At 39.1% G+C, this 25,709-nt stretch overlaps 1 protein-coding gene across 1 annotated transcript in view; it reads left to right on the top strand.

The window, feature by feature from the left end:
• The window catches only part of mtmr11 (myotubularin related protein 11), a 43,473-nt gene that overhangs the window by 3,283 nt on the left and 14,481 nt on the right, over nt 1–25,709 (top strand). Inside the window, exons 2-9 of the mRNA XM_044034278.1 lie at nt 9,555–9,624; nt 18,750–18,886; nt 19,065–19,134; nt 20,356–20,495; nt 21,159–21,243; nt 23,537–23,684; nt 25,124–25,211; nt 25,350–25,438. Of these exons, the coding sequence (XP_043890213.1) occupies nt 9,555–9,624; nt 18,750–18,886; nt 19,065–19,134; nt 20,356–20,495; nt 21,159–21,243; nt 23,537–23,684; nt 25,124–25,211; nt 25,350–25,438 (827 nt within the window). The remainder of the gene's footprint in view (nt 1–9,554; nt 9,625–18,749; nt 18,887–19,064; nt 19,135–20,355; nt 20,496–21,158; nt 21,244–23,536; nt 23,685–25,123; nt 25,212–25,349; nt 25,439–25,709) is intronic.

Genomic DNA, 25,709 nt, shown 5'->3' with positions numbered 1-25,709 from the left:
CACTTTCAATTAAGACATGGCTGCCAGCAGGGACACAGGGGAAAAAGAGATTTTTCTTTTTAACCCAGTGAACAAAAGACTCCCCTAAAATCTATGACGGAGGTGTCAAGCTGGTGGCCCATGGTCTGTCCCATGGGTCTGCCAGTGAGCTGATAGAATACTGACAGATTATAATACCAAATATGTCACACTTTTTTTTATAAAAGTTAGAATAAGCCATTCGGTTGAAATGATCACATTATTAAATGTATTATATTCAACATTAAATTAAGATAGTGTTTTAATTACACTTTATTATTCCATGTTATTATTTACTTCATTTTAGATTTATTTCTCTGTTTTTGATAAATATATTAACATATCAATCTGTTTCTTTTGAATTATAATGTATTTTTATTTTGAAGGTTACATCATTCCATAGGAAAACAAGCACGTGTAGAAAATGGTGAAAAATGTCAGCCAGTTGACAAAATGATGACATCCTCAAAGCAAGTGTCAAAGGGGAGAAAAGAAACTAGAACATGTCACATGTAAGAACCTGAAAAACACAAAAAAACAACAAAATGTTACGTCAGGATTATGATTCAGGCTCATTTTGGCTGTGCCTATTCCCCCGAGTTAATTCTATATCTGTGTATCTCTGCTAGCTTTGAAGCACAAAGCAGCACCGAGGCAGGAATGCCAGAGGAGGGATCATCTGAGCTTTACTCAGCCGGGCTGATGATCCAAGCGGAATAGCAGAGAGCCAAAACTGCACAGTTCACACTCACTGCCAGCCCCTGAGTCTGTGAAGCTTCTCAAACAGAGCGCGACAATGGGCAGAGCAGATTTATGACTCCATTAGAGAGTGCATTGATCTGCCATTGGGTGATAATTAATCAGTGAGAGGCCTGGAGAGACATGTTTGTCTGTCTCTTCAGAGTGTATGGAGCTCCAGACCTCATGTGTCACCAACATTTCCTTTTTGGGTTTAGTGTGAGTTTTGAACCAGCCAGGGAGGACATTGTTCCAGACCTGCAGTATCCTCAGATCTTCAACTTCTTCATCTTACTCCAGAGAGTCAACTTTCCATGAGTCAAATGGATGCAATCTGGCTTTGTGACAAACATTCAACTCTAGGGTCTATTAGCAAAAGATAGCGTTGTTCTTACATTAGCCTAACGTTCAGAAATCCATGATTTACTTCTAATGAGTAGTCATTTCACTCTGAGCTGAGCTGTCACAGTCCATGACTGTCATAAAAATGTTTCGTACTGATGATGAGGATGATGCCAAGAAAACATTCAATCTGCAGACTCACATTTAGAAACTTTGAAAAACATTTCCGAGCAGCTTGTTACTCACTGTATCAATTTCTGCCTTTCAGTGGAACTCATTAATCAGTAATCACAACATACCCATGTATACAATAGCTGACATGATACTTTCCCCCAGAAAACCACCAACGATGTGTTATTGTAAGACATTTATTAACAATACTTAAACACCAACTATAGAGTCTTACAAAAAGGCACTCTCTTGAAATACTGTTTTAACAAACACAAACAATACAATTAAAATCAGTCATCATCTACCGCTTTATCCTCCACCAGAGGGTCGCGGGGGGTGCTGTGCCAATCTCAGCTACATCGGGCGATAGGCGGGGTACACCCTGGACAGATCGCCAGTCCATCGCAGGGCCACACACAGATAGAGACAAACAACCATTCACTCTCACACTCACTCCTATGGTCAATCTAGAGTGTCCAATTTACCTAATCCCCACATTGCATGTTTTTGGATTGTGGGAGGAAGCCGGAGAACCCGGAGAGAACCCACGCACACACGGGGAGAACATGCAAACTCCATGCAGATATAAATTGTTTTCACTAAAGTTAAATCCTAATTAAGGCCCTCTTGTCAATCTAAAAAAAGAGAGTAACATAACACATACCATTTATAGTGTTTTGAAAACTTGTCAACACCAAAAAATATACATTTAAATAATGTACTTCTTCTGACTACTTCTTCAAATTGCAGGAGTTTGGAGTCGTAGTCACAGCCAAGTAATTTGGCAAGATGAAGCAAGGCTCCATAATTTGTATGGTGGGCAATTTTAATGTTTTAGCAGCCAGTAAAGGCATTTAAACCCACCAATTATTGCCTCGTACTCCATGTTAATCACTTGCTCAAAGGCTTCAGTGATTGACAAGCCTATAACATGAAAAACATGAAAGCTATTGGATTTTTTAAACATTTTTTTTATTGAATAATAGATACTTCATTTTAGTCAGTGTAATATATTTACATCATTTATTGTTTAATTTTTCTTTTGCTTGCTGCCATCTCACTGCTAGTGCGATGGTGTAGAGAGCCAATATGTTGTGTTCATACTGGTAGTATGAACTGGTATTGACCCAATACTGGTCAAGATTGCTGGATCTGATATTGGACAGATCCAAAAATCCTATATACACGATACTGACTGTAAACATGTAACTTGATATCAGCAACAGCATTTTAGCTGAATCATGTTGTGGGCTGCTTATTTCTTCTGTATTTGTTACACAGTTGAAAAAATATGTCTTTGTATTAGATTGAAATGGCTGAAGGTGGTAAATGCATGAGCACAAACGTTTCACAGTTTAAGACGTGTAAAACAACTGTATTGAAGTGATATCAGTATCAATAGATATAAAAGGTTGGACATGGAAAGAGTGATAACGAGCAATTGTATACAGGTCATCCTGAAATCAGAGCTTAGAGAAAACTTGGAGTTAACAGGTTGCCAAAAAGTGCTTGTCTTGTGAACATGATTAAAGGGTAATGCAGCATATCATATATATATATATATATATATATATATATATATCTCATCATAATATACAGGGTCTGGTATTTCCTGTGGCACTCAAATGGAAAACAGAGGCTCCATTTAAAAAACAAAACAAAAACAAAGGCGTTTCAGGTAACTCTCTGCTCAAGACTTCAGCATTCACTAACCATACAGTATATTTACACATTTGTCGCATGCTGTACTCATAAAGTAAAGTTAATGACAAATCATAACAGAATTTAATCCAGGATGGTTTTAATGCAGAATAGCATTATACTGTGTTGTGTTATTTATAGAAACTTAACCAACTGTCTTGAGCAGATGGGTTGAGAAAGAATGAGTAGCTGTTGGAACGATCTTGATGCATTTATCAGAATTTTTCTCAGAAAACATGGTGAAGTCATTCACTCATTCATTTATGCCTTTGTTAATTTTAGAACTGTAACGATTAATCAATTACTAAATGAATCAATAGCTATTTTAATAATTGAATATTTGGTTAAAATGTTTTTTATAATTAAAACAAGCGCTCAGCTTCTTAATGTGAATATTTCCTTGTTTCTTTGCTCCAAGTAAGCAAGAAAATGTGAGAACAGATCATCATTTTAAGGTTTGGGGAAGCAATGATCTGAATTTTTCATCATTTTAAACCATTTGTACCAAACAACTAATTGATTTATTAACAAAATACTCAATGGATTAACTGATAATGACAAAAATCATTTGAAGCAATAATTCAGTAGTCCAGTCATTCATTTATCAGCTGTTCCATGTCTCACACAGCTGATTTTGATTACACAGTATGTAAGTTCTCTAATTAATGTGCATTTCAGTGTCAGGCTGTTCCATGTCATTAGTAGGAGTGATATAGTGAGAAGGAGGCAAATAGATACAGCTAGCTGTCACTTTCAATTCTCCTTTTTTCATCCATTCATTGATTTTTCCGCTTCGATTCATGATTGTAAAAGAGAGAATTACAATATGTCTAAGAACTTAGGTGAACCCCAGTGAACATGGTAATTATTGTACCTGCTAAACATTAGCATATTAGTGTTGTGAGTGTGTGTTAAAGCATGCTGTCTTCAGCATTTTACCCAAACGTCCCACTGTGCCACTCTGTACAGATCAATTAGTGTGGTTATAGACTCTTAACGGCCCATTCACACCAGGCATTAAAATGTGTTTAAGCACAATTACATCATCAAGCAAACCCAATGGAGAAGCTTCAACTTCAGCTGATAGTATTGTCTTTTTAAGTCTTGTTTAGATCTAAAACAATTATCAGCAACTATTTTAATAATCGGTTTGAAGCTTTTTTTCATTATTAAACCAAGATTTCTGATTGTTTTAGCTTCTTAAATGTGAATATTTTCTTCATTGTTTTGCTCCGTATAACAAAGAAAATCATTTTGATTTGTGGACAAAACAAGACATCCGAGAACATCATCATTTCCAGCTTTGACAAACACTTAACATTTTATTACATTTTATGGACCAAACAATTACTTGATTAATCGAGAAAATAATCGACAGTCTTGTTAAACTACAGTTTTACACAAGTCGAAAACTATATTATTCTCTATATCATCAATTGCACAGACTTAAGTGAGACAGTGACTCATAAATCACGAGTCAGTGCTGTAAATAGTCCTGGCCCTTCATGGTAGCTGCATGTCTCTGCTGAGAAACCCTTGTGCTATATATTTATTATATGATGTGTGATGCAGAAAATGTCACATTAAATATTAATCACTATAATTCCCAGTTCATTAAACATTAATGTATCAATTGTTTTATATTATTTCTGTTGCATTCACCTTCTTTTCTGTATCTGTGGCCAGGGTTCAATCTTTGCAGATATAGATATAGAAAGACAAGGATTTAAAGGGACGGTTCAGATGACGAGCGATGTTACTTTTAGAGACAGATTCACGACAGAAACAAATCTATTCTCTCTCTCGCTCTCCCCCGGCGTTTTTGTGTTTACGCTGCTTTGGGAAAACGATGATGTCATAGCCTTACCACTCTCTCTTGCTTTTGAATTAGCTTGCCGTTACCCTCGTCATCTTCTTCTTCTTCTTGTGAGATTGTCGGGTTGTTAGGTTTATGATAATGTTTATTTTCTTTCCTTAGTTGCCATGGCTTTCTTCCTTTTGTCTCTGTCTCTGTGATTGTGTGCTCTTGTCACAAGCAGTTTGTCATGTGCTTTTATGCTCATGCTCCACGTCTACTTCTCAGTTTTTGGGGTATTTTTGAAGCAGTGTTATGGCACACATGTACTACAGTGTTCAGTCCTTTTCGGCGGGGTTTCGTGTGGATGAAAACTAAAATGTGAACGTGGAAAGTCCTGTTCTGGATAAAGAAGTCTATGATAGCTTATGATATTAAAACTCAAATTATGAGCCACAGAAGAAAATTTGCAAATTTACATTAAAGCACATAGATCCACTACTGCCTCCATCAGTAAGTTCAGATGTGTTTTTTTGTGAATTCCACAAAAGAAAGAGGTTGCATTCTATTTAATTTCTGTAAAAATAGAAAGAAAATCTCATACTTGATTGTGAGTTGACTGAGGTAACACTTCAAAGAGAGCTTCATTGAGCAAAACTACTTAATGCCCACATTATGCTTCAAAGCAAGTTTATATTGCCATGTGCTCGTCCCTGTTCAAGTGAGAAAACAACAGCGTACAAATAAATACAGGGAAGTGGCTCAAAGCTAATGTCGATTTCTTTGAAACCCTAAGCAGATCATATATTAGAAAAAGTAACTTCTCCCATGTGTTCATGTTCAAAAACTAGATGTGCTCTCTAGAGAGATAATGGCACCCACCCATCCCAGTGTTCACCCTGATAAATAATGGCTTCTTCATGCCTTTTTCCTGCTTTACAGTGATAATTAGATAATGACCTGTCATTATGGAACGTTTTTGTTTGCTGCCTCAGCAGCTGCTGTGCACTCGAGACAGATCAGCTGTTGAAGATGTTTCCCTGCACTGTATTCTCCTTATCTCCTAAATGTAGTTAACTGTTGTTAACAGTTAACTGTGACTTCTTTTTCTTTCCCCCTGCAGTGCCTGGTCAGAACACCTGGTATAGGCAGAACCATAACCACTTTAGTTCTGGTTCAGGCATTACATTTTTATACACAGAACTTGCCTGTAATTGGGGAATATGTGCAGTGATCATGTGATCATTGGGTCAGGGAAGCTTGTAACTAGTAACTAAAGCAGCCTGACTGAATGTCCACTGGTATTTCTAATGCAGTGGTTTTTTTTGTTTTTAGACTATTCGGATTTCATTATTGTGACTCCGCATCATAGCAGTGCTGTTCTGCATAAAATAATATTTTATTTCACCTTTTATTTAACCAAAACAGGCAGCAGTAAATATAAGCTAGAACCAATTCAGTCATACAGCATACTCACTCACTCAGTCACTGAGGCAAAATATCTACAGCCACATGTGGGGAAATTAAAATTTAAAGTTAATGCATTAAAATTGAAAAGCAGAATACTGTTTCTCAGCTGTCTCACTGAAAATTCACTTTGTTCTCATGGCTTTCGCCCGTTGGAGAAAGAGAGAGAAGTGTGTTCCAGACTCTACTGCAGAAGCCTGGCTGGCCACAGTAGCAGAGGGAAGCCATGAGCAATGGAAACTGCAGCAAACGTTGGCTGCTGTCCCTAACGACTAAGAGCTGGAGCAGAAAAGGGCAAAAGTGGGGCAGAGCAGCAGCCTTGGGGGGGAGAATGAGGCACTCCAAATTGATACTGTGGGGACGCTGAAGCCACACAGTGAAAGCTAAATTGAAATGTCAGCAGAAACGCAGCTCTGGAAATGTGTTCTCTGAGTAATCTGTGATTCAGAGACTTGAGGGCAGCTTTTACTTAACTAGCCCAATTATCTCAATCCCGTTTTCCTTATCTCTTTGAGCCACTTTACTCTCTTGTGTGCAATGTGCAGCTGAAGCAGAAATGCCTGCAGTTCACAGTTAAAGGAATCCCTTTGCTGCAGATCTTATAAAACTGTCAGGTTTATTGCATCAACAAATCTAGTTTTTACTCGTTCAACCAAGGGAGATCCACTCATATCGCCCTTAATCATGTTATGTACATTGCAATACACAAGTGGTGCTTTGCAGCCGTTGCTGTGTTATTTACCTGACTTACAACACAGGACCCTGAGGTTTTTGTCTCTTCTGACGAGAAGGCAGTTCTAATAGACCTATGAGAGGAATAATAAAAGAAGCACTGGATAGTTTCTGACATTCTTAAAAGAAGAAAGGAATTCAGCTGTGGGCTTTATGTGGGTGTTGATGTAGAGAGACAGAGAAAGCAGGGCAAGTTTTGAAACCAGATGGGGGAAACATGTACAATGCTCTGGCAGAAACCATGTCTTGTAAAAATATTAGTGTCCCACTTTATATATTTAACAAAAAAGAAAAACGAAAAAAAAAGCCCTTATCCACCACAGTGTGTTTTGCTTCTGCCTTTAATATGCTCATTTAAACTGTTGCAACAATAGTGGAATAGTAATTGAAATATACTTTATATCAGGGAGAACTGCTATTGTGTAATCATTTATCTTGCCAGCATGATATTATACTTTTTTAATTTCAGTGCTACTTGAAAAGCTGTCCTAACACAACTGAGATGCTTGTGTGAACCTTACCCCTAGCTTGTAGCTGCTAACTGGCCATCAATGACCCGGGACCAGAGCCGAGTAAACATGTATGACACAGCCCCTCTGAGTTACCATCCCTGCTGTTATTCAGGAGTTTCATACACACTGTGGCTGCTAACCGTACACATCACAGGACTGCACTCATGCCATCTGCGTTTGTGAAAGATACAGTCACACTTTTAAACCTTTATGTTTTAAAAATAAACGTAGACCGCATAGAGCATGTATGCAAGTGCCTTTTGCTTTTGAACTTATATATTATATCTTTAACAAAAACATATTAATAATTTCACCACTGACTGTTCCATTTGGGGATATTCAAGTTTAAATCAAATGAATAAATTCAACTATACTTTTGTCCATCTATCCATCCTTGGACTTATGGCGTGTTGGCATGCTTGGCATCACACACACTTGTACTTACAGTATCATAACAATAAAAAAACTGAAATCTTCTGATAGATTTAATGTGAAAGTAAAATGTCACCAGCGGCAAATTGTAGAATATCTTTGTCGCTCGGTGAAACACTGAGACCTTCACATGCAAAGAACACAGTCAGGATTGAATAAGCCTGACTTGACCAGCGTTTTTTCCAGAGCAAAGAGCGTCTTTGTTAAAGTTCCCCTGTTTGTTTATTTTTTTGGGAGGGGGCACAAGCCTAAAGTCTCAGGTTCACATGAGCAGGCTACTGACACAATTCACCACGCTGCATATAATTGGTGACTCTGTTGATTTGTTGTTATTGTTCAAACATTCTTGCTGATTCAAATGGAATAATGATGTTTTGTGATAAAGTTGGGTTCCTTAAATGGAACAATGATGAATAGTTTCATTGTAGCCCAAATTCCAAGAGAACTGCTGAGAAAGGTCAAGACTCTCAAATGTATAGTTTTCTTGGATGTTAACCCAAGGCCCCAGCTCTATTTCTGTACTATAATAAAGCTTGTTAACACCTGTATAATCATATCGTTGTCTCACATAGCAGGGGGTTGGCGGTATATGGGCCGATAAATGTAAATGGCCTCCGTAAGGGGGCCTAGTCGCAAAGATAAGTGGAAGCATATGTGCGAGTGAGCTCCCAGCCTCATTATAGAAACCTCTGTGGCTCTGTGGAGTTTGACTCTCAGAACAGACTTTGTGTGACCATTATAGTAAAAGCAGGAACAAACAGAGCAGCAACATGGAAACTAAAAATCATGGAGCATTGTGCGGTTGGCTTTGTTTCTTTGTCTTTGAAAATGAGTCCTCCGAGACGAGCCAGGCTTTGTTGACAGAAGAAGGCAGTGTCGAAATTTAAATTCAATCAGCTGAACCGCAGATGATGTGAAGCCCAGACCGTGGCCTGAGTCTGTGCTCGTGAATCTACTTTTATGTCCGTCATGTGAATGTGGACTTTTAACTCAGAAACTCAGCCTCATTCCAACATGGCTGCTACTAGGGGTGGGAATAACAGGGTACCTCACGATATGATATGATACGATACACGATACATGGCCCATGATACTAATAATGTCATGATACAACGATGCTGTGATAATCAATATATAACAAGACAATCCTATAGCAGTACACCACGATATCTGTCTAAAGTGCATAAAGTCTATGATCTATTGAACGTGGATTGAGCATCACTTAACATAGATTTTTCCACCATTATCCCATTGTAAACTCCCTTTTCTTTGACCAGTTTCCCTCATTTATTTGTGCAGCGCTGCCTGGGAGGAGACATCCACTAGTGGCAGGGACTGTTTGCAGTTTTGCACGAGGAAGGACAATGACATCACACACCGTAGCTGCCACCATACAAAGCACTTCTGTCGTATTTGTTTCACAGTAAATCACTCGTTCACATAGTAGTACAGTTTCATTTTTAACAGTAGACATGTTGCTCCGCTGTTAATGTGCACAAAAGACTGGAAACCGTCATATAATGAAGAGATAAGAGAATGGTATTGATTTTCTCAATGTCCCACAGCTCGTACTTAAAGCATGGGACAGCTCCTGTTTGAGATGCTTTGAAAACCACTGTCAATCACACATTCTGTTTCTCCTGCAGGAGAGGATGCTGAGTCAGAGTGGGGTGAACGCAAGGAGTCGAGATGTCTTCGGACTTCGCTGCCTTCCAGGTATTTATGTAATTATTTACTAGTAACTGTCAGATTTGGCAGATATAACAAAACCACTTTCTGGTTTCTTGCCCTCACTGCCAGCAGAGTTCAAATGAAAAGCAAATGATACTTATTTTTTAGTGTACAATCACGTGATTGTATGAATTGTTGTTTTTCGTCACTCTCGAATCAGCCTTTTATCTTTATATCAGGAGCAGGGTCAGCTCTACAGAGGCAGCCATTTTGGACCACCATGTTTGTACAATAGCCCATGATGGACAAACTAAACATCTTTTGAGTTTTGAAATAAGTTCTCCGACACACTTGGAAGAGTGAGGTGCGGGATATTCAGCTGCCACGTGCAGCTTCACCAATAAGTATTACACACTGATATCTAAAGCATATTTCTTTATGACTAGCTATAAAGCATTTTAGCTTTCAGGGACACAGAAGCTGCTGGTCTATTGCTGCCTTATTTGCTATGTTAATGTCACTGAGGTAAAACTGGACAGGATTTCAAACACCAAATTATAAAACAGACTTACTGGGTGAAGGTAGAAGGGGGTCAACAACTGTGGATCTACTACTGTGTGCTGTGATGTAAAATCAGGAATCATCTCTATGGACTCTTTCACTTTCTGTTGGGGGAAAGGCTTTCTAATGGTGAGATAAAGCCGTTGGGAATGGGATAATATACAATATTATGGTGCAATAGGTTGGTCATTGTGAATTTCCATTATTGGGATTATCGTACATTGAGAAATGTGTTAATATTTAATTTTAATGACTATTAAATGAAAATATTTTGTGTCGCTAGCCAACATAAAATCCTAGGTATTTAGTTTGAATTGCCACAAAATGGCGTCCACATCTTTCTAGACATTTCAGGACCTCATTAGTATCATATTTTGTAACATTACAACATTTTTCTATAGGTTAATGAATACAAACCAAACAAAGGTAGACAAATAAATATTTCTAAGCCTATATTTTACAATTATTGCAATAATATTGTGAATCGCAATGTTTTTGGTCAGGATAATCATGACATTACATATTTTTCAGATTTTGTAGAATTAAGCAGGTTAATCTTTTGTTACGTGGCTAAAATTTGTTTTATTTTATATCCTTACTGGCAGCCATGATGTCATGATGTGAGAGTGGGCTTCTGTGTCTCAAACCAGTTCTTGGCACAGTGGCATTCACAATGCAGTCAGTGTCAGTACTACCTCATACAACCACACTTCAAAAACCCTGAAATATCACTCAACAACTCAGTCAGAAGAGGTCAGGGACAAATATCGTGGACAGAAATGTGTAAATGTTGGTGTTGGTAATTACGTTATTAGCCTTAGCATTCTCCATTTTGGCATTTTGGATATCGGCAGAGTCTAATAGGGTGCATCCTATTTTACGGCTTCTCAGAAATCCACACATATTCCCATGCTTAGTGTTTCATATTACTTCAACAATTAGCAGATTGTTGGTGATATTACAAGCCAGCCAAGCAAAGCAAACCTGTAACAGCACTAAATAATATAACAGCTTGCAGTATGAATGTCAATCAACAAGCTGCTGCTGCTGCTGCTGCTGCTGCTGCTGCTGCTGCTGCTGCTGCTGCTTGAGGGTCAGATGAAATATCAAGACTCAGTAACACTGGGGAGAAAACTGTGTGCATTGTCCACTGGTTTGAAATGTCCATATTGCACTTGCAGGCACACCTCAACCAGGAATGTCACAGCAGGTGCTCTGGAAATCTAACATGAACTCACTACAGCAGGCTGAGAACCTCAGTGAACAATAAAAAAGCTAAAAGCATCACTAACCCTAACTACTGCGATACCAATGATGCCTGATTGTTGCAACTTGCAGAACGGTGTCATTAGTGATTGAAGGTGAAGTATTACTGGAATTACATAAATTGTAGTTTGTTCATTGGTTGTTTGCTCACGTGTGTGTATGCTGCACATGAGGGTGTGTGTACCCTCTGTGTAACTGATCAATGATTATTTAAATCATTTTGTGATAAATCTGTCATTTCTTAATCACATAACTGTTCAACGGGTCAAACTTGGCAGGTGACTTACTGCTGGCACCAGCGTGTGCAGGGCCAACTTTGACAGAGTTTGGATAAGAAATGCAAGAAATATGAGTAGAAATCTCTGAAAGAGCCACTTTCTCACTTATTGAACTGCACTAGCCCATTAAATATTTAGGATTTAGGATTTTCATTGATGTACAGACAGCAGTGTTTTTACAGGTGCTGACTGAATAGTTTGGTTATTAGATGAAGAAATCGTGATAAGTCAGAGAGCTTATAAATGAAAACTGCTCTGTCTGTGACTCCTGCCTGTTTTCATGTGTGACTGTGCCCCTCCCAAACACAGTCTGTGAGTCAGACTCGACTACACCACACTATTTTAATGAGCTTTGGCTGGAAAATGACAAATACAAACCATGGACAGAGTGACAAACGGCAACAACGAAGGCAGCCAATAGTATCATAGTATCATAATTTTTCATAGTGCATTTACAAAATGAACTTTATACTTTTATAGACAAACAGTGAGGGCAAAGAAATAATTGGCTACTGTACATGTGACTATAGATGTGTTCTCCCTCTGAAATGAGCAGAGAGACCCTCTGAGTGCAGTCATTCCTCCACCTGTTCACTGTCCTGCTTCTCTGAGATTGAGGTAGTGGTGTATAAAAAAAACGTGTTGCCCTCTGGCTATGGATGGGTTCACAGCTGCTGTGACAAGATGACCCGAGATCTACGTCGAGTCCGTCATGGGGGTCACACCTTGAAATCACTTTCATTTTTCCTCTGCTATAAAGCTGCCTGCTCCAGACAGCATTTCGCCAGTGAGGCTTACCACAGGGTCAACCCTGTTAACCCATGATTGAAGAGGATAATCTTCTGGATAGTGTAGAGCTACAGAAAACCACTGCTCCTAAAGCACATGTTATTTATTTTCCCTCTCGTACTCTTGTGTCAGCAACACCCTCCTGGAGCTTTTCATTAGAGCGACAGCAGAGCAGAGCTCCTCCATCTGAGACGTGCCAGTCTCTAATGCTATAAATCAGAAGTCAATCAGTAGAGCAGATAAAGGAGGCGGTTCATGAGGTGTGGATGTTTGTGCAAATTCAACTCCACCTTTCTCATATTAGACTCTTTTATTTTTTAGTTTATTAAAATGTTTTAATAGTGCTGTCAGTTATTAACGGCATAAGCGCTAACCCATTTTAACAGCATCAATTAACTTTTTTATCGCGAGATTTACGTTCTTTTTGGCTTGGCAAACTTTGTCGTTTTTTTTCATATGCTGTTGCAACAACTAGTAACGTTAGATAAACAACAACACCACACTGGATCTAGCTACACGGGAAACACAACAACAGGCACGCTGCACACACGTGTTTGGGCTTGAGAGCTGACCAGAGAGTTGTAGGCTAACGTTACGTTTGAGTGGACGGCGAGCGTTGTGCGCTTCTCCGTCTCCAAGCGGACTCTACGTATCCAACGCAGCCTGGATCGTATCTCGACGCACTCCCCACATCCAAGTCATGATGTCTGCTGTGTTACCAACCAAGCTGGCAGACCCCCGAACCGTAGTAAGGAGACCACCGAAGACCACTAGCTCCTTTAGCTCGGATTAGCTCGTTACGACAACACATTAAACCACGGAAGCTCTTTATTCACACACTGCAGGCTGATACACAGCCTCTCTTATTATTGTGCAACTCTCAAACATTTGCACAAAGAAAGCTGATCCACTTTTCTATGTTGATAAGAGCATTAAAATGAGAAGAAATAATGGGACAAAAAGAAATGAAGTGACATTTAGAATAGATAAAAATGTGCGATTAATTGCGAGTTAACTATGACATGAATACGATTAGTCACGATTAAATATTTGAATCGTTTGACAGCACTAGTTTTTAATGTCTCTGACTGTAGATTTCCATTGACCTTTGACTGGCATGCAGTGTGTGCATACACAAAAGCTTAACACACACACTTCCTTTCTTATTTCATTGAGTTCAGTCTAATTTGTTTTCCAGCAGTGTTTTTTTTTTTATCAAATACATTCCAGACTCTGCCGCCTTGACAGCACTCACAGAAATCCTATTCTTAGCTGTTAACGTTTCTCTGTGAAATGTCGACCGTCCACTCTGCATTCTCTCACCTTCACCTCCAAAACCACTATATTCTTTCTATGAGCACAGCTGTGACCTGTATTACATTAGTTGTAATACAGGTCACAGCTGTATTACATAGTTGAGGTATTTTTTTAGTTCAGGGTGGTTGCATAAGGGAACGGACTGAGCGCTGATTATTGTGAACCATTTCTTTTTGCTGTGATGTAAAATCTCTGATTCTCTTAATGGACTTTGTTGTGGGAGAGTGAGCGATTTAAGAAGGCGCAAACCAAAAAAGTTTGTAATCAGACCGTCTTCCATCTTAAGTCTTAAGTCAGTGGACTCTGTTTGAGTGTCTCTGGTTTCCTGGTGTGTTCACGTGTCAGAAAAGACATTTTTCAGAATCTTTCTTTAATTTTTTTTAATGGAGAGCTTCATCTTCAAGGTTGATTAACATTGAAGGTCAGACAATGTTGGTCTTTCAGTGTCGATTATTAATACAGAATTTAACCAGTTAATGAACAGATTATAATTATCAGTATAAAGACTCAGAGGAAGAGACTGCAGCGGAGCCACAGTAGCACACTTTGCAATTACTAATTAATCGGCAAAAATATCGTCCCCAACAACTGGCCAAGCCAATTATTGGTTCACCCATAATTCCCATTATTGGACAGGGAAACTGTTAACTCTGTGTATGCACTCTGCAGTGTTAAGTGTTGTGACAATTTGTGAGGACAAATTCACTTTCAAACACAAAGGAGACACTTGTCAGTGTTGGCGTGCTGAGTGAAAGGACTCATATTGCACCTGTGAACTATCCTCACTCTCTCTCCCTCCCTCCCTCCCTCCCTCTCTCTCTCTGTCTCTCAAAAAATAACCACAAAAGAAGACATGGCAAAATAAATAGGTTTTTGTTGAGGCACCTGTAAAACACAGTGGTTATTTGTTAAATCACTGATGTGATGGTGTTACGGCAGGAAAAGGTATCTGAAGGACTGAGAACTACTTCCTCGAATGCATGCTGCCTCATAAGCTGCAGAGAATCCAAACTGATGTGTGTCGTCAGATCAGTTTTGGTCAGTTTTGACTGTAGTTTAACGGACATCGCTCAGCATCGAGCGTGTTCTCATGTGACATGGGGACACAGGACCGCAGAAACCGAGCCGGCCCGCGGGAGGGCACGCGGCTCAGCACAGCTCCACCAGCCATAGGTAGATCATGTACCTTTTCAATATACTCTGCATTCACACACAATGCCGTCAGGGCCAGACCCCCATCAGAGCAATTTCACAATCCCCTTTCTTCATTGTCTTATATTACTGCAGGATTTAAAACTGTCAATCAGCTTTATACCTCGTTGAGTGATAAACAAGGAACTGGAGCATTAATATATCAGTGGAAGTATGACGTTATGTTTGCTTCTACATATTTGCGTGTTCTACACATTTTGTACACGTCTGTACAGAAATGATCCTCAGGTGTTAGTTAATCATTATCACTACCACTGTGTTTCTAGATTTGACCTAGATTCACCTTTTCTGGTCCCAACTGAATGATTTAATGGGAAACTCAAATATAAACTGTAAGGGGTAAATGATGGTATATAACTGTTATTATGGTAAAAACCTCAACTTGTTTTTATAATGATTATTGGAGTTTAACTGATTTTTTCTATCTACTTAAAAGCTATGCAGCCATGCAGCCGCATATTAAATTTTAATATCAGTCCAGTTAATGTCAGTCCACACCCACATCCTTGCTCCATGTGAGACTTTGCTTCTCAAATAAAGATAAGACCGTCTGTGTAGTAAAACTATGTACAGTGTGCCAAGTGACTTGATCTACAGGTTTATTTTTAACCTTATTTTAGTGAAGCTATCTCACCATTTTTTTCTTTGGCTGAGGTAACTGGCTCTAAAGGTTTTTTATGGCTATGACAGAGGTTGTGCAGCGTTGCATCATTGCTCACAATAGCTTTTGCAACAATATCTTGAGAATTTGTTTCCTTGCCTTTCCCAACTGGAAACTGAAGTTTGTCAACCGCTCGCTCTGCAGCGTCAAAGTGCTTCGAGAAGATCCCAGTTTTTACGACGTTACGGCACACAGCGGTGAAGTTGTTAACCCACTGCTGCCTCCAGTCAGTTCAAATGCGGTAGCTTGTGACTTTGGTGTGTGAAATCCTTTGTTTGGATTTACCTCGGTGACACAAACCTACCAAAGAAGGCAGCTTTTATGTCCCTGTGAGTTAGAAGAAGTAGCCAGTGGAGTATTATCGCTTTAATCACTGTGAAGGGAACTAAAACTCACTGTTAACACCCTACATGAAGCTTTACAGGGAGAGAAAATGTGTTTTCTTTAATTAGGAGAACTATCCCTTAAACACTGTCATCGATCCAGTTGACTCATGCTGGGCTGAGGCAGCTGATTTCTACACTCACAGTGAGAATATAAATATGAGCGCAGGCTTCTGTCGGCATGTTTTCCTCTTCCTCTTAAATCTACAGACTGCAAGATTGTTTTGGACACTGTTGAACCCTGGGATGTCATTAAAATGATGCATGTGATTGTCCTTTAAGAGACATTTTCTTCACAAGGGTTCACTTGTGTTCACAGTCTCAAGCAATTTTAAGTATCTCTCTAGTGAGATAATGTGTGGTTAGCTTTTTTTAAATTATAAGTCAAGCTTTGGGGTTTTTTCTTACTTAATGATAGGGCGTGCGCTAAGATTTTAACTCCACTTGTGCAATCAGAAAATGATAGTGTTTGAAGCAGAGGCTCCTCCTCCTCTTTGTGTCCCAACATAAACAAAGTGTTTGATGTTTAGTAAAAGGCATATTCCTGTTTGTGTGTTGGTGTTCCCTGAAACATTCATTAGGCTAAGAAGACTATTCTGTGCTACTTCCCTCTCTGTGTGCAACAGAAAATAATGTTATACCTCGTCATAGAGGAAGCAACAATCGTGCTCTTTCTGAAATAAAATAAAACCATTTTGCAAATTTGGCCAAAAAATTTTATGGATAAACATTTTCGCCACTCTATCCTATCCTGTCATCTGTTGCCATGGTAACACACAGCATCACAAGCAAAGGCTTTGTATTCCTGCTCGAGGCTTTAATGATTGTGTTTTCTCAAGGCTGTGTGTGTACATGTCTGTTAATATACATCTGTGTGTGTGTGTGTGTAAGCCTTGTTTCTGGATGTGGAAGCTTAGTCCTGGAATTTCCTGGGTGTCTTACCCAGGAAAACTATATGTTTCAGCTTTTTTCTGTTTTCTTTTCTTTATAGGTATTTCTGAAAATGTGAATACACTGTAGTTCCTCCTCCAGATGACCTGAAACTCTCTGTTGATATTGACACTTTGACACTTCATTGTGTCTGTTAGTCAGCTCTTTTAAAGACAATATCCTGTTTTTAAGGTACTTTGACACGATGGCAGTTGTTCCTATGAAGGGACCAGTGTACAGAGTAGTTGTAGTGGAACAGCCAGTGGGAGCATGCGAGGGCTGTCGTGGTTCAGGGGAGTTTCTAATGCGGTTAATGAAAGTGGCTCAACAGCATAGTGTTGTTTGTTTGTTTTTTTCTTTGTATGTATGTGTGTGCGTATGTACAGCAATTCCATGTTTGTTTTTGACTTCATGGGCATGAATAAATTAAAAAAAGTAAACAACGACTGCGTGAGAGCAATAAGCAGTTGCTGCTAAGCTAGCTGCAAGGCTAGGATAACCATTGTTTGTAATTGTAAGAGAGTGAGTTAGTGACAGTGTCTCTGACAGGGCGAGCGCTTTCATCAACTGAATAAGAGGTGACATGTCATGTGTGGTTGTGTGATAGACTGTCTACCCTTCCTTTCTAGTGTTTCATTTTTGTGGGTACTGCGGTTGCCCTAGAGCACACGCGCTCTTTCTGAGCTGCCCTGTGATTGGTCCAAGCCTCCCATGCTACAGATTTAGTTGGAAGGCTATTACCAGAATCAAGAGTAGGCGCAGAAGTGTCCTTTCACTCTCAGATCCTTTTACATTTCATGATGTTGAAAGGTTATTAGGGAATTATTGATCAATAATGCCAATCAAATCCTACCTAGTGTACCTTTTTAATACAATTTTAAAAGCTGAACAGATTTAAAACACATAATTAAATTCAAGAGCATAACGGCTGCATATTTGTCACATTTTCCAGTTGGAAGGTCAGGATTCAACCCCTGGCTTCTCTTGTCTATTTGCCAATGTTGACCAAGAAATTGAACCTGAAATGGTGACTGCACTGCAGCATGTGAATGGGTATGAATGATGTGTAGTTGGAAATGTGCTGCACTATAGAGGATAGAGTAAATAGTGGGGTGTTGTTTAGTTTTTTGTGACACGGATGGTAAACTGATACTTTGAAAAAGATAATACTGCTTAAATGTTGTCTCAACTGATTTTATAATTGATTATTTTATTAATTTTATAACTGATTTTATAAGTGATTAATCAAATAATCATGCCCATCCCTAGTCTAGTTTCCACCTTACCCAGCCAGTACCCAACCCTACAGACGTGGATACAGACCTAAAAAGTAATGTCTAAAAAATAGGTTTCTAAAACCAAATAGTTGCAGTATACTGTAATTGAAACCAAGCAGAGTAACTTCATCCTTAAATGTGCTGCTGTCTTTATTGTCCTCCTTCCTCCCACCTGTTTACATCAGCTTGTGGACTTGAAACAATAGGCAACAACTGTCATACTTTATTTTAGGGCTGTTTTTTTCTACACCCCCTCCCTGCAGCCTACTCTCTGTGCCTGTTGTTTTTCTGTCCATATACACTTCCTGTCATTTATCTTCACCGGAAGACTGCTCCCCCTGCATACACACTTAAGTTATGCAAGTTTTACACAGATGAGAGGTCTAAAATTGTTATTATGGGACACACTCAAAACAAAAGCCCCTGTCCTGACGTACACAAGCCATAAATTCCTTCCTGTAACCTCTGTACTACATCTTCTTTGTGTCCTCACTAGGCGAGTGTGTACTTCAGAGAGCTGTTATGGTGAGGAAGAAGTTGACTGCCAGGGAAGGAAGAGGTTGGCTGTCTGGGACCCTCTTCTGTACGCATTTCAGAGTGGCCTTCGTGCCACAGGACAGTCCCAAACCTGATGTGAGTGAATCACAGTTAATATGTTCCAGGAGCTGTGAGATGTACTATACGACTTCATTTTATTCATTTCCTCTTGTGCAACATAGAATGACGTCTATTTATAATGTGCATACATTCAGAGTTTAAGAAGTGACGACTTGTAAGTGTATTTGTCTGTTAATAATGTTGCATGATGCAGGACAATGCAGACCCGGTGCTCTTAGGAGATCATGATGTGGCTTTGGCTTCCATAGACAAGGTTGTGGTCGGTAAGTAGAACCATGTGCCCATGTTTTCACTCACAACCAATAAAAAGAAGTGTTTAAATATGTGCTACGGCTCAAGAGTTACTAACTCGAGCTCCTTGTTTAAGTTCAGTCACAGAGTTGTGGACAGTACGTCAGGGGTGGAAATCTTGACTTTTTTGTTGCATTGATCATCATCATATTAAGGGAAATGCTGTGGTTATAGGAGATATTGCATAGGAGCAATACTATAGTATTTCCAAGTAATAAGCCCATTTTGTTTATACAGCCCAACATCACAGTTTGCCTTGAAGTGACACCCTGTATCCTTAGACCTTCACATCGAGTGAGGAAAAACTGCACCTTGCATGATGTGTCACATGTAAAGAAACAAGTGGAGCAGATTACAAAAACAGCATTTTTACAAAGAGTAAAAACATATAAAGAAGAAATGTAAAATGACCAGGCAATAATGAGAATTGCTATTACTACCATCAGTGGGATAATCAAAGTGGATAATTATCATATTATAAAGTTGAAATTACTATTCTTCCTTTTGTCCCACACACATTTTTTTTCTTGCCATTACTATACTATAACTAGAAGAATGAGATTGTATTACCATCTTAAATTATTACCATACTATTACCACATATTGTTGCTGTACTGTAATGTAAAGTGTTAGCTGATTCATGGTGGAGTGGCTCAGTGGTTAAGACCGGTAACCTGTGTGTGAAAGACATGTCTAATACATGTATATATATGTATATATGCATACATATATGTGTGTGTGTCTGTGTGTGTATATATATACACACACACACACACACACACATACATATGATTTACTGTACCCCTTTAGAGTAAATCATGATCATCATCATCTCCTTAAACCATTCAACAACCAGTAAGAGAAGAGCTGTGAAGAGGCTTTAAAAAAAAAGAAAAGTCATGTCCTTGAAGTATTATTTAAAAGGAAATATTACTATGTGTACAGTTTGGGCTTCCCAACAAGCTATAATTTTAGCCTAAAAACTAAATGTACAGTATACTGTATATTGGACCAAAATACTATAAAATAATCCAGTATTAGCTATGATGCTGGGGCATTTACAGTGTCATAGCAGCAAAGACAGTGAAGGTGAAGGAAATAGATAATTTTAAACCAGGACTGTGCATGACAATTACATCCATTTTAAGATTTTTCTGTTTATGTTATTAAAACCTTTGTCCATTGTGTTGCAGTGGGACCTAATAGAACGAAGCTTGTGACCCCAAACTCCTCGCTGAAGTTCACACCAGAGGAGCTGGTGCTTTACTGTCGGGACATGCGAGTCATCTGCTTCCTGTTTGACCGCCTCACTCCTGATGCTCAGGTCATAGAGGTACGTTTCTGTCAGGAATGAAAGTGTTGTCATTTCATGCCTTACACGTGTAGGGTTGGGTATCGCTGCTGATTCCATCAGTCAACTCAATTCCAGTTTAAAAGGTCCCGATTCAGTCGATTCATTTAAAGATATTTCAGTTGAAAAAGAAAGCTTGACGTTGTGTTGATGTGTTGATGTTAAAAGGGAGGACAGAAACAAAGTAAACTGTCCTCCTACACAGACAATTATGACATCTATGGTTCTTCATCATAGATGCCAAAGTAATGACAAATCTGTGGAATAAGCACTTAGCTTAACAGTCACGTGAGACTAATGCGGTCAAGTTTGTGTGATTTCGTCTCATTAGATTTGTGCACACGGAACAGGAAATTACATATATTCTATGATTGATCCAAGGATTTTATGATTTGCTATCGGATCTTCTATGTCGTGTTTTTAACCTGAGATGTGCTAGATGTGGTGAATATTTTCTTCTGTGTGTGCGTGCGTGGGCATGTTTGTGTGTTGGCTTAGATTCAAGGCTCTGGTTACTGTCATTCTGTACATCAGCTATTTCAGAGTCTTAAAGACTGATGCTAAGAGAAGCTGATCTGTGCCATAGAGCACTGATCTGATGGTGAAAGCTGATGACCTTTGTCATGTTGATGTTTCCCTCCTCAGATAACTTACACCATCGCCAAGACCTACCAGCCTCTCAAACCAGGCTCAGTTTTATCTTTCCAGAATGCTGCACTCGGGAGTGTAGGTGAGTACATGAATGTCTCTATCAACCTGACACTGATACAGACCATTATCACTGTGACAGTCTGTTTATCAGACTCTTTCCCCATGTGGCACAAATCAGATGTGACCCTTGACAGTGTGCACATGGATTCAGGTATCATCAGTGCAGATTCATGGATGGCACAAAGACATGGATCAGATATGCATCTTTGTGTTTGCCCTACAAGTGCAGAGACCAGATATATCAAAGGGACTCACACATCCTTTAAAACAGGACAGTGGAGAATAACGGGAACACAAGTGTACACTATCAACAATCGCATGATTCTCTTTCAACTGGTGCAGTGGAGGATGAGAGCTCATCAAATCAGTGTTAAAAAAATACCACTTTCATCTCCATTTAGGCATATTAACCATTTCCAGTTTTCCAATTTGTAGCAGAAACTCAATTTGTGCTGCACATGTGCGGAAGTGTAACTGAAGTCCTGTCTGTAATGTATCACGACGGTTCTGGAATGACATCAAATGTTCATTTTATTTTGTAGAGTTTACTAGTTGAATGAAAGATACAAATGAGCTATTTTTATTGTAAGCATTATGGCAAAATATCAGAATATCAGAAAACCTTAAAAAATGTTGATCGGTGTTCATCAAACCTGGAAATGTTGATGTTCTCAAATGTCTTGTTTTGTCCACAAGCCAGAATGATTCATGATTTCTTTGTTATCCAGAGCAAAGAAATGAAGAAAATATTCACATTTAAGAAGCTTAAACAATCGGAAATCTTGCTTTAGTCATGAAAAAAGCATCAAATCGATTATCAAAATAGTTGCCGACTAATTTAGTAATCGATTAATAATCGATGAATCGTTTCAGCTCTAATGGAAACCTCCAGTGAAAACGCAGACATGCAGACATTTATACGAGCAAGTAGCAACATACCACAGTGACCTCAAAAAACCTCCAATTCATTTTACTTTAGTCTGTGAGTGATATGAAAATGACTGAATCACAGCTCCTCGAGTTCATGGACTGTCTATCATTCTGTTTACTGCTGTGCATATTTCACTGTTTATATGAATATTCATGGAAATAACAGCTCAGTGAAAGTGAGACGCTAATGCCCACGTGAATCTGGAGCACAGATTAACCCCAGGTTGTCTTCCTGGTGTGTTCTGTTTTGTCACGTTCCACATGCAGATACAGAATGTACCCAGATCTGCTGGTCATTTCCTCATAGACTTCAACTTTGTTTCGGCTATTTTTGTTTCTGTTTGTTTCCCCTTTCTGCCCTTCTCCCCCTCCTCGTCCTCCTTCTTCTTCTGCTGCATACTTCAGTGTCTTCTGCTACGAGTGGAGAATATTAAACAGGAAACCTCATGGTTTCCGTAGAGACCATAATAACATACATCCTCTGTGGCTGCCACTTCATTCTCTTCTGTGGTGACGCAATGAAAATATTGTCTTTGAAACCAAGTCCAGATGTGAAGAAATATCTGAGTGGTTTGAAATAGAGGCTCAGTGAGAGCTTCAATGGCTGATGTTGCCAATGATTGGAACGATTATTGTGGGACAGATTGGGATTTGGCAGATATCAGATTTTAGGAATGCGACTCGACAAACAAGACACACTAACTGCTCACTTAATAAACCTATGAATATAGGGAAATATGAGCCTGGCTGCACAATACAGTACATCATGCTATGATAAAGCTTAGCTATGTAAGCTGCTGGCGACTGTAAATAATGCAAATTATTGTGACAGATCACTTTCAGACCATTCAGAGCTGGACTCGGAATGATCTGACTGTGATCACAGAGGATGGATGTTGATACCAGCTCTACATTTTTAATATCAACCTAAATTTAGTTCAGTGGAACAGGAATCAAGAGCTCAAGCTGCACGTAAAGGTAGTGATTTACAGTCTGCTACATATTTAAGCTATTTCAGTCATGTGTCCTTGTGTTTCCGTGCTTTCAAATAAATGTTCCCTGTAATTAGGGCTGCTGATCATTTCCCCAATTAATCAATCATTTATGTTGTCCATAAAATATCTGAAAAGACAGAATCGTCTCGATTACAACATACCATAACTAGCCAGCTGTCCATACATTCAAATACGTTGAGCTTACAGTTACATACAATAGCGATAACAGCAAATCCTCAGTTGAAAGAGTTGAAAGCTAGCTTGATTTATTACAAAAAGCATCCAAACAATATTCACACTTTATTTTATAAGATACATGATTTGCTGCATCTAAAAAAAAACAGATTCACTCACAACTGATGTGTTTGAATCACTGTCCTCCTCCAGAAATGAAGCAGTTTCTAAGCAACCGTCGCCGAGACACCCACATGAACTGGTTTGAGTCGACCTCTGACTGGGAGCAGGAGCTGGAGAGGTGTGGAGCCAGTGGCTGGAGGGTCAGCTCAGTCAATGACCGCTTTGAGATGTCCACAAGGTAAAGTCATGCCAAAAGCCAACGATACCCAAACATGCAGACAAAAAGTGAGAAAATAAGTAGACGTGGCAGCTTCTCATCTGAAGCTAATGCCAGAGAACAGCAGCTCAAATTGCATATTTTCAGAAGCTTCCATGTCGTAAAACTTCCTCACTCACTTGTTTGTTACGCTCTCAGAGTGCACACGTACAGCAACAGTCCTCACTTTTCCAGTAGCTTTCATGTGAAGCAACTGAAACAAACCATGCCAATTTTGTGTCCTTGCAAAATGAGTGTGATTCATGCCACTTGTTTTGCCTGGTACAGAATTGATTTCTACTTGCATCTTTGCTTTGAACTTATCTTGAGTGTCTTTGACAATAGAAAATTAGAAAGGTTTCAAATTTCTGGTAAAACCCAGTGTTGCTAACTACATTTAATAGAAAGTATCTAAAGCCAGCTGTATTTCCATGTAAACTGAGTAGAGCTGCAACTAACGATTATTTTCATAATCAATTAATCTGTCGATGACTTTTTCGATTAATCGATTAATCATTTGGTGTTCAGAATAACAGAAAACCTTAAAAAAATGTTGATCGTTGTTCATCAAACCTGGAAATGATGATGTTCTCAAATGTCTTGTTTTGTCCACAAACCAGAATGATTCACTTTAAATGATTTCTTTGTTATCCAGAGCAAAGAAATGAAGAAAATGCTCACATTTAAGAAGCTTAAACAATCTGAAAATCAGGAAATAACAATCGGGAAAAAAAGCATCAAACCGATTAATCGATTATCAAAATAGTTGCAGATTAATTTAGTAATCAATTAATCGTTTCAGCTCTAAAACTGATAGATCAGAGCGAAGGTTAACCCTTCTGTGACCATCGTGTCGTCTCCAACAGCTCTGGTAGGCGTACTTCTCATCACTGTGACGTCAGGTTCTCAGTGACTTATTCCTAAACAGTTGAAGAAGATTTTGAAAGTGAAAGTTTTCTTGGAAAAAGGAGCAGAATCACTCACTCGTTGAACATTTTTTAGTATTGACAATACTAAATAAGAGGGTTAAAAGCAGCGCAGTGCCTTCCTTGTATGTTTTGTGTGTGTATTTGTGCATGTGTAATTAATCTCATGTCCTCAGCGCGTTCAGACACGGGAGTGAAGAAGGAAAATAAGTGTTGAAGATGAAGAGTGAAACTGAATTTTAAAATAATGGGGTGGAGAAAACAAGACCAACCTTCACAGACACTATTTTACTTGGTTGCAGCTGCACTGTTCTTGTCTGTGACTCTTCTGCCTCCCTCTCTGTGTCTAAATGTGGAAAACCCTGGAGTCCATGTAGGACTGTGAATGATGGAGAAGGAAATGTCCCCTGCAGTGATTGTCACATGTTACATGGCCACTGTCGCTCTACGATATCTGTCTTGTCAATTAATCTGAGGATTCTCTTTTCTTGTCAGTCTGCCGAGGTTCATCGTCGTTCCACAGAAAGTTTTAGACACAGAGCTGAAAAAAAGCTTTTCCCACTTCAATGAAGGACGCATCCCTGTGAGTAACACACATGTTTTCTATGTCATAGCAGAAGAAGCTGCCATTGAACAAAGCATATTTGTGCCTTTATGGCACATTGTCCAAATGTTTACTTAAAAAGAGGCTGACACTGTGTGTTTGTGTGTTGTGTTGCAGCGGTGGTGTTGGCGTCATCCCCGAGGCAGTGATCTACTGAGAATGGCCAGTTTCCAGAACAACATTTATCATGAGAAGGATGACATCAGGTGTGTGTCTGTGTGCAAGTGCAAGACTTTGTTTGCACAGTTAGCTTCCTCATTAAACCTGTCTGTCTGTCACTGATTGTTTGCATTGGCCTTGATTACAAGGCTGTGTTACACAACAGTTATTCTATTCATTTTTTGTGTTAATTTGGTTTGAGAGCAATCTGTCACAGAAACACACATGTCAGTGAAAGGTTCTGGTTTTGGTTCTTGTATGTACGCTATTACTATTTTAACTTCATGCACTTAGTCATAAATGTTTGTAGTACTTGTG

Source organism: Solea senegalensis, linkage group LG9 (genome assembly GCF_019176455.1).
Source record: "Solea senegalensis isolate Sse05_10M linkage group LG9, IFAPA_SoseM_1, whole genome shotgun sequence".
Classification (NCBI taxonomy): domain Eukaryota; kingdom Metazoa; phylum Chordata; class Actinopteri; order Pleuronectiformes; family Soleidae; genus Solea; species Solea senegalensis.
This window is presented reverse-complemented; position numbering and strand designations above follow the sequence as displayed.